This window comes from Schistocerca cancellata, chromosome 10 (genome assembly GCF_023864275.1).
Source record: "Schistocerca cancellata isolate TAMUIC-IGC-003103 chromosome 10, iqSchCanc2.1, whole genome shotgun sequence".
Classification (NCBI taxonomy): domain Eukaryota; kingdom Metazoa; phylum Arthropoda; class Insecta; order Orthoptera; family Acrididae; genus Schistocerca; species Schistocerca cancellata.
In genome coordinates this window covers 69,610,752-69,623,697 of record NC_064635.1, presented here as the reverse complement: position 1 = coordinate 69,623,697, position 12,946 = coordinate 69,610,752, and the positions used below count along the sequence as shown (strand labels likewise).

General features: G+C 37.6%; 1 protein-coding gene across 1 annotated transcript in view; it reads left to right on the top strand.

The window, feature by feature from the left end:
- Positions 1 to 12,946, top strand: part of LOC126106118 (thyroid adenoma-associated protein homolog) — a 230,947-nt gene that overhangs the window by 193,597 nt on the left and 24,404 nt on the right. The window contains 1 exon segment of the mRNA XM_049912364.1: positions 5,901 to 6,082. Within this exon segment, the coding sequence (XP_049768321.1) occupies positions 5,901 to 6,082 (182 nt within the window).

The window sequence follows — 12,946 nt, the reverse complement described above, 5'->3', positions numbered from 1 at the left end:
ACTTCTTAGGGTCCTTACTATCACTTCATTGGAATCGTCTAAAAGTATTGAAGATTATGTGAACGGAATCATGTCAACTGATCATAAATTAATGAATTTCTCGATATCAATGCTGCATGGGTTGGGGCATTAACATTGGCTACTTTATCTTAAATAAACCAATGATAATGAAAACAGAAAGCTCAGGATTAAAAATCAGTTCAGTTAAAGCTTTTGCAAGAAGTAACAGGCCCAGAGTGCGTATTATTATTCAAAGGAAAAAGGCATGTTCAAGGAAAACAAAGGCAGAAGCAAAACACTGCGAAAGGCAATAAGGGACCACGGTGCTTCAATTGCAACGAATATGATCACATTGCCCCGCAGCACCACATAATGCAGAAAAGGACATCAGTTGAATCTGAAGAATATGAAACTTCCATTGTAGCTTTTACAGCTGCTTCACATTCAAATATGGTATGTGGACTTACGTGCCTCAATGCACACACGAAGTCGCTGTGACTGGATGTATGAGGTATGGAGCCCACCAATACGTACCAGAACTGTTACCAGCAGGACTCCACTTCCTGTAGAAAGTATGGGAATGTCAATTTTATACTGAATAGTGACGAATGTACACTGATAAGCCAAAACATTATGACAACTGCCTACCACAACATTTGGAGGCGTTGTGGCCAAATGACACAGTAACAAAAGTATCTAAGCAGAGCAGAAACAGGCAGGGAATCACCTCAGTGAAGATATAGGCTGCAAATGGGGAAATCTATTGAGATAAGCGACTTTGACAAAGGGCAGACTATTACTACACAGAGCCTGTGAATAAGGATCTCAAAAACGGCAAAGCTGGTCAAATGCTCATGTGTTATTGTCATTAGCATCTACAGAAAGAGGTAGGAGGACAGTGAAACTATCACTAGGCACTAAATGCACTCGATGCTTCCCCAACGACGATGTCATCTTTCAGCACTATAATCGTCCGTGTCTCTGAACTAGAACTGTGCTACAGAGGTTTCTGAGGAGCATTATAGTGAAGTCTCAGTGACCAAATTTGTCTGATGTAAATCTTAGGGAACCCATCTGGGTTGCTATCATGCACCATCACTGGCTACGAAAATCAGCGGCCCATTATTTACATGAATAACATGACCTGTGTGTAGATGTTTAGTGCCACAAACCTACAGATGCCTGATATGCAGAAAGTAACACATTTTGTTCTAGAGACGGATAAACAAGCTACCTGCTTGGTGGCCATAATGTTTTGGCTCCTAGGTGTGTAAAACAGGGAGAGAATGTTTGTGGGTTGAGCGACATTGATAAATAATTTGTATTTACTAAACACACACAGTGAAATGAATGCTAATCTAAAATGAGTTTAGATTCTGTTACCCTGTGATGCCACCAAATGGGACATTTGAATTTTGAAGATGTAAATAAATTACCACATCATGCCAAGGGTGTAAATTTATCTCCTGCTAATAGTAAAGAACCTGTCACATAGATGACATGTATTGAAGCGAAACAAACTGGATTGCTATTCAGTGATGCCTCTTCAAGAGCTTCATGACCATTGCAGTTGAGTCACACTGACATGTGTGTTCCAATGGAAGCTATCAGACAGAAACGTAATAGAAAATGAGCTGGAAAAGAAATTAAAAAACCATTCACTCAGACAGTGGCAAGGAGTACTGAAACAGGTTTCAAAACGTTCGTGAACTAAAATGGTTTTGAGAATTGAATGACTACTCTGTACTCTCCTGGCAACAGGATAAGGGCTGGGCATCAGAGAGAGTTTGCTGTTATTGTGTGGAACGGTTAAGATTGTGGACGTAGGGAAAGAAAATGTGCATGCCATTTGTGATTCCAGTGGTGTGGAGAGAGCCTAAAAAATCACTTTAATGACTGTTACTTCTGCTTAGTTAATGTTTAGGGGTGCAGTTTGAAAAATAACAGACAAATTGTGTATCCAAGCATTGATTAGAGCAGTTTGCACATGGAGAAGATCTGAGTGCACCTCTTCCTCCAACTGTTGTAGAGAATGTGGCAGAAGATGAAGAAAATGAAGTTGATGCAATTACCGAAGATGATAGTGATGTCCACCAGCCAGAATGCAACTTTATTCATAACTGTTCTCTCAGGGTGAACTTAATGCTCTCATACGTATCTGCGGAACCACTTGGCTCTGGTTAAAAAGTAAGAATCTTCTGGAACCAGGAACGCATTACTTACGGTATAGACATAAAGAGAGACAATTAGTTCATTTACTCTCACAGAATGAGTCCTTGGTTTACTGCAGTAACATAAATGACTTAATACACTTGTGTGGCATTGAATGTGATCCTACAAAGTGGAGACTTTTCTAAACTTGCCAATGAAGAGCCTTAAAGGCATGTTACTGCATAATGGAAATGTGTATGGGCCCATTCTTGTGGCATATTCAGTTCAATTGAAAGCGACATATAAGGGAACGTGAAGATACTCTTAACAAGTATCCAGTATGAGAAACACCCTTGGCTTATCTGTGGTGACTTCAAAGTTATTGGAATACTATTGGAACAATAAGATGGGTTTACAAAAAAAGCCTTGCTTTCTATGTGAATGGGACAGTCAGTTAAGGCAAAGCTATTGGAGTGTGGGAGTTTGGTCAGAGCGAAGAAAATTTGTACCCATAGCTAAAAGCACGAACTGCTTGTAAAACAAAAACTAAAAAAAGTCTTCCTTCCACCTCTACATATAAAACTGGGCCTGATGAAGTAATCTGTAAAAGCTCTACCACAGGATGGACCCTGCATCAAGCACCCAAGAAATTTCTCTTCACCACACAACAAATTGAAAGCTGGAATTTTTTTAGTTCTCAAGGAAATTGATGAAGGATGGAGATTCTGAGAAGACAATGAAAAAAACAGAAAAAGCTGCATGACCATCTTCCAGTCAGTCACTGAGAACTTTCTATGGAATAACAAAGATCCTAATTACAAGGCCACTGTTGAAAAAAGTTGTTACATTTCAAAAATATGCGTTGTAAAATGAGTGTGAAAGTCCGCTTTCTACACTCACATATCGAGTACTTTTCGGAAAATTTGGGACATTGTATTGAAGAGCAGAGTGAACATTTTCACCTTGATGTTAAGGAGATGGAGAGGAGGTACCAGTGGCACTGGACAACGACTATGACGGCCGACTACTGTTGGATGTTGAAGAGGGATAGTCACCATGTAGAAGGATCTACAAGAAACTCAAAGAAGAGAAATTTTAAAAATTCTTGTCGACAAGGCAGTCATGAAACAAATTGTATGAGTTCTGAGGAGTATTTTTTAAATGTATTTCATTTTTTAAATGTGTTTTGATTAAAAACTCACCTTGTGTGAAAAGGTGTTAGAATGCAGGGTGATTCAAAAAGAATACCACAACTTTAAAAATGTGTATTTAATGAAAGAAACATAATATAACCTTCTGTTATACATCATTACAAAGAGTATTTAAAAAGGTTTTTTTTTCACTCAAAAACAAGTTCAGAGATGTTCAATATGGCCCCCTCCAGACACTCGAGCAATATCAACCCGATACACCAACTCGTTCCACACTCTCTGTAGCATATCAGGCGTAACAGTTTGGATAGCTGCTGTTATTTCTCGTTTCAAATCATCAATGGTGGCTGGGAGAGGTGGCCGAAACACCATATCCTGCTAGCTCTGCGAGTCGATTTTCCTGGGCTGCGAACAAATGCTTGCTGGATGTGTGCTACATTTTCATCACTCGTTCTCGGCCGTCCAGAACTTTTCCCTTTTGCACAAACACCCATTCTCTGTAAACTGTTTATACCAACGTTTAATACACCACCTATCAGGAGGTTTAACACCATACTTCGTTCGAAATGCACGCTGAACAACTGTCGTCGATTCACTTCTGCCGTACTCAATAACACAAAAAGCTTTCTGTTGAGCAGTCGCCATCTTAGCATCAACTGACGCTGACGCCTAGTCAACAGCGCCTCAAGCGAACAAATGTACAACTAAATGAAACTTTATAGCTCCCTTAATTCGTCGACAGATAGTGCTTAGCTCTGCCTTTTGTCGTTGCAGAGTTTTAAATTCCTAAAGTTGTGGTATTCTTTTTGAATCACCCTGTATATTTGTGGGCTCAGAAGTGAAAAATCGTCAAAATATTATTTCTTATTTTGTGTAAAAACCTGACATGATACACAAAAATGACATTTATTTCTAGAATCAGCATAAAGAATTGAATCAAGAACACCTACTTTAAGCAGATCATCTGACAAAAAGTTTTAAAATGCAGACTAGTGTAATGTTATTCCTCACTGTGTGGGTAGACTATACTAATTTTTGCTAACCTTCAGTGAAACATACTAGAAATGAAATAAAATTTTGTATGAAAGATACTGGTGAAGTGAAGCAATGTCTGTGTGAACATAATGGAAAACCGTGATACGGACATAATTAAGCTAGATTGAAAGAATCATGTTATTTAAGTATTGGGTGTCTTTGGAATGTTAGATTGTGGATCTGTTTGAACTCCCATTTAAGTGAATGCAAAATTTGATAAAATTGTACGGAAAGAAGAGGCAACATACCCTACAGGCAAGTGATAGGATGTTGCACAAGTGACAAGTCCAGGTATTTTATACGCTGTGAACAAGTTTAAGTCAATACTGCAATCTTCCACAGAACCGACACTGGCTCAGTGTGAGATGGGTTCTCAGTTATCTTCAGGGTACCGAGGATCTGCAACTATATTTCACTAAAGAAGACTTCATGAAAATAACTGTATATTGTGATACAGACCAGGCCAATGATCCTACAGATAGGAGATCTTTTACTGGATACTTTTTTTTCTGTTCCAGAGAGGCAATATTGTATGGAATTTGTGTGAATAGCAAATAGTAGCAGATTAAGTAGCGACAAAGTCGTCTGCTGAGGAAGCTCTGTGGTCCAGCAGCTACAGACTGAACTCAGTCGATGAGCAAATAATGCACTAGTCATACTCTGCAACAATCTAAGTACAATAAAGCTGGCATGTGCAGACTGCAATCATCTGAGAACTAAACATATAGTTATCTGTCTCCACTTTCTCAGGGAAAAACATTATTAGGGCAAGAATCAAGTTTGTGTTCATTAAAGTGTGTGACACGGTGACCGACAGTTTGACTAAAGGAACAGCGTACAACAAACACTTGTATTGCTCTAATAAAGTGGGTATGCATTTAAGTGGCGATGTTAGATTTTAGAGTGCAAAATTATCATATGCTCTTGCAGGCTTACAAAATTACCATATGCTCTTGCAGGCTTACAAAATTAAAGAGCCTATACAAATATTGACTGACTGTGAGATTACATTCTGTATTGTGTATGATCTTTGGTATTTATTGTGTTTAAAAGTTAAAGAAGAATTTTCTTCTATGGCAAATAACTGCATAAAATTTCCTTCAGATATGAAACTGAATGAAAACAACCTTTTCACATTCATTTCCAAATTGTAATTACCTAAGATTTATTAAATCTCTTTTATACATAAGTATTTACCTCGTGTAGCTCAAGTGGCGAAGACAGCAATGTAACTGAAAATTCCATCTCAGTACAAATCACAGTAACACAATTTTAATCATGACCTCCTACGATTGGAACCGGTCATGATTAAAAACATATTACTATCATTTATTCAAAAATAAATAAATGTAATCATCCAGAATCAGTTTTTCTTTTGCATAGTAGGGGAAATATGTATGACCCCAGAAGTTAAACTACAGGATGTGACACTCCACCGTGTGATAGTCTGAGCCAGCAAGTTCCGATAGGGCGTCACCCAGAATGACATCGACTTAGCACACCGTGGAGTGTATAGTACGCTGAGAATGTTTGTAAAATATTTTTCCTTCTCCCCCTCTGCAGTGCTGGACAGCAGTGACATCCAGATGACTCTTCTCCGGCTGCTCAACCACCCCTCGTACGACGTGATCGAAGTCACTCTGAATTTCCTGCTACGGAATGTATTCGAAGACTACCTTTACGAAGTGGAAAATGAGGAAGAACTGGAGTTTGAAATTGTCCCTGTGAAGCTGTCAGCCCACGAGGTACGTGTCAGTACAGTAACGGCACAGATGTTATCTCGAGAACGTAGACATCGGACCACGTGCCACCTAATGTACATTGCTGTTAATAACATCTGCTGTGGTGAGGACAGAGGAAAAGGATGTTAGTTGCCCAGACGGTGATGTTTATTAACATTTTGTGCCGTATAAATTGTTTGAAAATCAGTTGAACGAAATGAACAGTGTCTTTGAGATGAACATAAACAAAAGTTAAACAGTGTGTTGACAGATTAATCGAGTAGTGCTGAAAAAATTAGATTTGTAAGAGACAAGTCTTACCGAAAGAGCGAAATATGTCAACATCGAACATAAATTTAAGTATTAGTTAGACTTTGCTGAAAGTTTTTGTCTGTGTGCAGTTTTACGCAGAAGTGAAATGTGGACAATGAACAGTTCAGACAATAAGAGAACAGAAGCTTTTGAAATATGGTGCTCGGGAAGAACTCTGAAGATTAAATACATAAGTCGGGTAACTAATGATGAGGCACTGAATCAAAAGAGGAATAAAAGAGTGTTCTGGCACAACTTGGCAGAAGTAGGTTGACGAAACATTTTGAGTCATCGAGGAATCGTGAATTTGGTAATGGAGGGAAGGGTAGGGGATAAAAATTTTAGATGGAGACCAAGATTCAAATGCAGTAAGCAGATTCAAATGGGTGGTTGTAATAGTCACCAGAGATGAAGAGACTTGCCCAGGATAGACTAGCATGGAGAGTTAGGTATAAACTTGTCAGTGGATGCATACAGCTCTTGGGTGGAAATACAGCTGAACATGGCTGGAGAGGCACTGACAGTGGATACTTATCTCTGGTCAATGAAACGGAAGGCAACAGTTAACTGAAGAACTATTAAATTGCAGATATGAGATTAAAAATATGAGGGCAGACTGAAAAGCAATGCCTCCTTTTTTCTAATTGGGAAAGAAATATTAACATTCTATTTCCTTATTCCTCATGACTACATATTTGTTTGTCAACATAGTCACCTAGCAGCAAAAACAGCTCTCCCAACAAGAGACCAGTTCGTTGTACCATCACTGTAGAATGTTTAACTTTCTTGACAGAACCACAACCGCATCTCTCCTTTTACTGCTTCATCACTATCAGGTTGAAATCTTAACTTTTTTAAATTATTGGATAGGCCCAAGTCGGGACGGTAAGGAGGATAATCGATGGCAGTGAACCCAAGGCATCGGATTGTTGCAGCTGTCACAGCATTCGTGTGTGGTCTGGCATTAACATGCTGAAGGAGAGGATAGTCCATGTGTGGGTGAAGTTTTCTGTGGTTAGAAACTCAATTATAACAAGCTGTTTCTCAAACACTGACATAGTTACGTTACACACCGTCATGTTATGTGCTAGAATTTGGAGCCCTCTGGTGGCAGAGGGTTGCAACTTCCATCAGTGAAGCTGGAAGGTCGACCGAGTAATATGCGTGACATGTGATATTTCAACTGATATTGAAAACAGAATAAGAAATTCAGAGGCATTACTTATCAGCACACTGTTGTATTCACCCCAGTAAACTGAATATAAGATTTACCATCTGAAAGTGCAAACTAGTGAATGTCTAGCTTATCTGCACCAGTGGTTTTGTTAGTTCTTACTTTGAGTGGAGTTTATCTTACAATTGATTTAATATTTTGAGTATTTTTAATTATGTGTTTAACAGTTGCAGACTTTATACTATTATGCAGTAAACAGTAGCCTTCTGTTCCACTTCTTCTGCCATGTTTCAAGTGCAGTACACACCCTTTGATGAGTTACTACATAATGTATTTTAATGTATTTAGCTGTAAGCCATTTGGTCTGAGTTTGTAATTTAGTTTTTCAATACTTTACTGCCCTTCTTTTTTCTTCCTTTTCAAACAGTTTAGCTGGTAATGATACTACTCGTGTGACATGTCTGGAAAGATATAATAAAAGAACAGAGGACACTGAGGGAGTAGATATGTAAATCACTTGGGTGGAACTGAAGGATGATTAGGAGGGGGGAGGGAGGGGGGGGGGAGGTTTTTAAAAGAGCATTCTTCAGTGTGAAATGACGTGAAGTATGACTTTAGAAATTTTAGAAATTGGGAAATTCACAAACGGAGGGTGTGGGACGGGACTCTGTGTTGGCTGAAACTGTGTGAGTAGAAATAGATGAATGCCCCCTTCAAGTTCTTGCAATATCTCACCTGAGTGGGTCAGAGAAAAAGATAAGGACCTTCAAGTATAATGTGAGGGATTTTTTTTAGCTACAGTGGATAAATCAGTGGTGTGGCACAGTGGTCAGCCAGATGAACTGTTGGTTTGTCGGCTTAGTTTCAATTCTCATTGCTGCCATTTTTTTTTTTAATTCCTCGCAGTGTTAAACTATTATTTATAAAATTTAAATATATTTAAACAGCTCAATTTATAGATGTAAAATTAATGTATTTGGTTTAGTTATGATTAATAAATTAATATTTTTAAACAGAAATTGTTTCAAATAACACGTCTGACGACTTGTGATTTCTATTGTCTTTCAGTAGCAATGTTCTGTTATTGTCAGACCTGCACTGTATCCTTTTTATGTTCTCTGTCATGCTTTCAGAGCACGTGGCTCTGGCAGCTGTTTCCAACCTCTGTAGGCAGCTTTTACCATGCCTGTTATCCAACATTTTTCCATTGATCTTTACAGTTGTGAACAGCGTCTCATCACCTGTCTGCTGTGATTTTCTATAAAACCTTATAATTTTATTGGAACGTGGAAACCCAACAGGAATTTTCTACCAGTGGTGAAAATATCAGAACTACAATGTTTGATGAAGATTTTTGAAATGATTTCCCGTCCCTTCCATGTAAACACAGCCCACACCATAATGGAGCCACCACCTGCCTGCGCAGTGCGTTGTTGACAGCTTGGGTCCGTGGCTTTGTGGGGTGTGCGCCACACCTGAACCCTAGTGTCGGCTCTTACCAACTGAAACTGGGACTCGTCAGACCAGGTCACGGTTTTCAAGTCATCTAGGGTTGAACCAAAAGGATCACAAGCCCAGGAGAGGCACTGGAGGCAATGTGCTGTTAGCAGAGACACTCACATCAGTTGTCTGGTGCCATAGCCCATTAACATCAATTTTTGCCACACTGTACTAACAGATACATACGTCATACATCCCACATTGATTTCTGTTGTTATTTCATGCAGTGTTGCTTATCTGTTAGCACTGACAACTCTATGCAAATGCTGCCACTCTCAGCCATTAAGTAAAGGCAGTTGGCCACTGAATTATCCATGGTGAGAGACAATGCCTGAAATTTGGTATTCTCGGCATACTCTTCACACTGTGAATCTCGGAATACAGAATTCCATAACAATTTCCAAAATGGAATGTCACGTATGTGTAGCTCTAAATACCATTCCATGTCCAAAGTCTCTTAATTCCTGTTGTGTGGCCATAGTCATGTTGAAAACATATTCACATGATTCATTTGAGTACAAATGACAGCTTCACCAATGCACTACCGTTTGATGCCTTGTGTACGTGATACTGCCACCATCTGTATACCTGCATATCACTACCCCATGCCTTTTGTCACCTCAGTGTATGTGATATAATTACAGTTTAGTAAATCTTGGGTTTTTTCCATTTACTTGTACTGCAAAACCTTGGTTCTTGCCAAATATCATGATTGTAGGTCATTGGAAAGTAACCTATAGGTTTTTATGAGTGAGTTTGCAAGTTATCAGAATATGTGACTTAAATAGCGATATCTTTCAATTGAATTGACTTACAACCTTAAATATTATACTCTGCCAAAGCATTGTAGACCTCAGTGACACAAATTTCAACTTGATACGTGCACCCATTCCTGAAGAAAAAGACAGCTGAACAGACAGAGAAACAGACAGAATATTCTTTTTTATGTGATATAATTACAAATTAAGGTTTTTCATATTTTTTTCCATTAGTTGTATTGCTTGCTTCTTGCCAAATTTCACAGTTTCCATGATGCACCAACCTCAATTTAGCTTTTTCAGATTTAAGCCTCGTGGACATGACATAAAACGAAAATTATGGTGCAGCAATGTATTTGTAAGTTGAAGAGATAGTGCATCAAACATAAATACAGGAAGCTCACTTGACTTTCAAAAGACTATGTCCAACAGCAAATTAACATTGTGCAATATCATGTATGAGCTTCTTGTCCTTAAATGACGGAGCTTTGAGTCAATAGTTTTTCTGTTAAAAATCATTGTTTATTTATCCTTCTGCATTAATTCATACTTGCTTTCACAAAATCCAAAATATTACATCGACACATAAGAACTGTTGTTTGTGTTATTTCCAAAGAGCTTCTCGAGGTATTAACTCAGACCAACTTAGGAACAGTATATACAAATCTGAAAACAATCTGGGCTTGACGGGACAATACTGCCTCAATTGGCATCACATAAAACATAATATAAGACAAGCAGTTTGTTTCAGAACATTAGATAAGTCAAAATAATATTAAGATAACAACTCTCATTTTTGTACATTATATATAAGATTAAGCTCATAGGATGCCTTTTGAAAGTATGTAATGATGTGAAGATTTTTTGTAATAATATCCAATAACAGAGGTTACACATGTTGCACATACAAAAACTAGAAACTTCCCATTGTGTTGCAGTATCGATTACAAATCGATAGTAAAGTAAATAAAAGTGTAAATAGAAATGTATGCTTTGTCTGCATTTGAAATTGAATAGTAAAAATAATAAGAATAACATAAATTTCTTTTAACAGCATTTGCTGTTAATTACTTGCCAGCTAATTTACATAGTGTAACATTGAAGTATGAGAGTAAATCAATATAGTATAGTTGGTTAACTGAGCAAAAGTTCCAATAGGTCTGGATTCATTATACAGTGCAACGGGAAGTGCCCTATAGGTTTTGATGGGTGACTTTGTAAGTATCAAAATATGTGACATAAATAGCTGTACCTTTTACTTGCACTGACTTCAGATTTTTCACATCCCTAAAGGCCCATAGACCTTGATTGTGTGATAAATTTAAACTTGATTTGTCTGGCCCGTACCTGAGAAAAAGGCATTGTAACAGATGGGTAACAAACTGATCCTATAAGGGTTCCGCTTTTACCTGCTGAACCCTATAAAATGTGATCACTGACAATCTTCCTGCATCCATATGTCCTGTAGCAATAAGTATGGCTCCAGGATCTGCAGATCAGTTTATTGAAATTATGAAAGATAATATCATAGTAAATGATGATGATTTGATGTTAAACACTGAATATGATGATGAAAACCTTTATGAAGAGGTGTGTGGATTTTCTCATTCTCTCTCTCTGACCCTCTCTCTTTGTGAGGGACATTAAGGATGTACCAACCTCCCTCTTTGCTCATACACTTTTACTATATGCAGTCCTATTTTATTTTTAACAGATCCCTTCTTCAAGTACATACATGAACGACTATTAATTACAATCATAACAAATAGTTCTCTTGTACTTTGGTGTCCTTGGCAGATAAAAGAAAGTCATCAATTTTGCTGATGCTCGTGCAAAACGGAAATTCCATCATTAAAATCATGATTCCCAATCACAAAATAGGAAAAAAAGTCTTCAGATTTAAGGGAAAGGAACAGAACAAGCTGGCACTAGAAATGACAAAATTGCATTCATCAACACTAAAACATGGGCAATGTTTCAGGGTACATAAGGCTATTAAGAATAGGTGACAATGAGAACATTATAAGAATAGGTAACAGCAGCGCATTTCCAGATTTGTCAGATAAATTTCAATTTCTTGCTGGTGGTACCTGGGTAAAAATTTTGAAATGTAAACATTCAGTAAGACAGCAAAATTCATTGGCAAAAATGATTTTGCCTCTTTGGAAGAAACGATGGAAGCAGCAGAGGAGTTTTGTATACAGACAAGACATATGATGTCACACTTCAGCCTCATGAATCAATGTATAACAAGGCACTGGAGTACAAGGATGCTAAAATCAGTTTGGTGAAAAAACTCAATCTTTCCAAAACCACCAACTCTTACATAGCATAGTAATTTCACTGCTTCAGGGAAATTGTTAACCTCTGTATTTTTGTGTATGCAATAGTTGGCAATAAATTTAATCCTCAAATTCTGGTACTTTCAAGAAATTATAAAAATAATTTAAGAGTGCTGTCATTATTTGCTGCAAGTCAGGAAAGCTAACAAAAGAGCTGTATTCAGATTTCTTGGAAATGACATTAAAACCATACATTGCTGCAAAAAAATTCCTTGTGATGGTGGATTTGTGGGGCGGCCAAGCATATGATGCACGATGGCACATTAATCAATGGTGAAAGTGAGGTAATGTGTACTATGGAGATCATTCTGCCCTAATGTACTCCTCTTCCCAGCCCTGTGATGTATGTCTCTACCACCAAGTCAATAATATAATTAAAATGCTACAAAGTGCTACTGAATTGCTGCAACTACAACAATGAGAATTATTGCCAAGAGAAGATACAGTTAAAACACATTTGGTGGTGTAGAATCAGTTTGTTTTCACCTCAGTGATTTTGTGTGCTTGGCTTGCATCAAAACTGACAGACGAAAGTCATTCATTTAAAAATTCGAGTGAGATGTGCTTTCCAATTAAGTGTATTTCGGTAAAATGTTCTTGCTTTCATAAAATGTGCATTGTGTGAACAATATTTATGTTTTAAATGTTTCTTTGATAATTATAAAAAATGTGATCTAACTTCTAATAATAAATAAAAGCAGATAATTTTGGAAGTTTTACTTTTATTGAAAACTTCACCCAATTATGTAATTTAACTGTTCAAATGCATTAATTAATAATGACTATACTGATGTGTTAATTT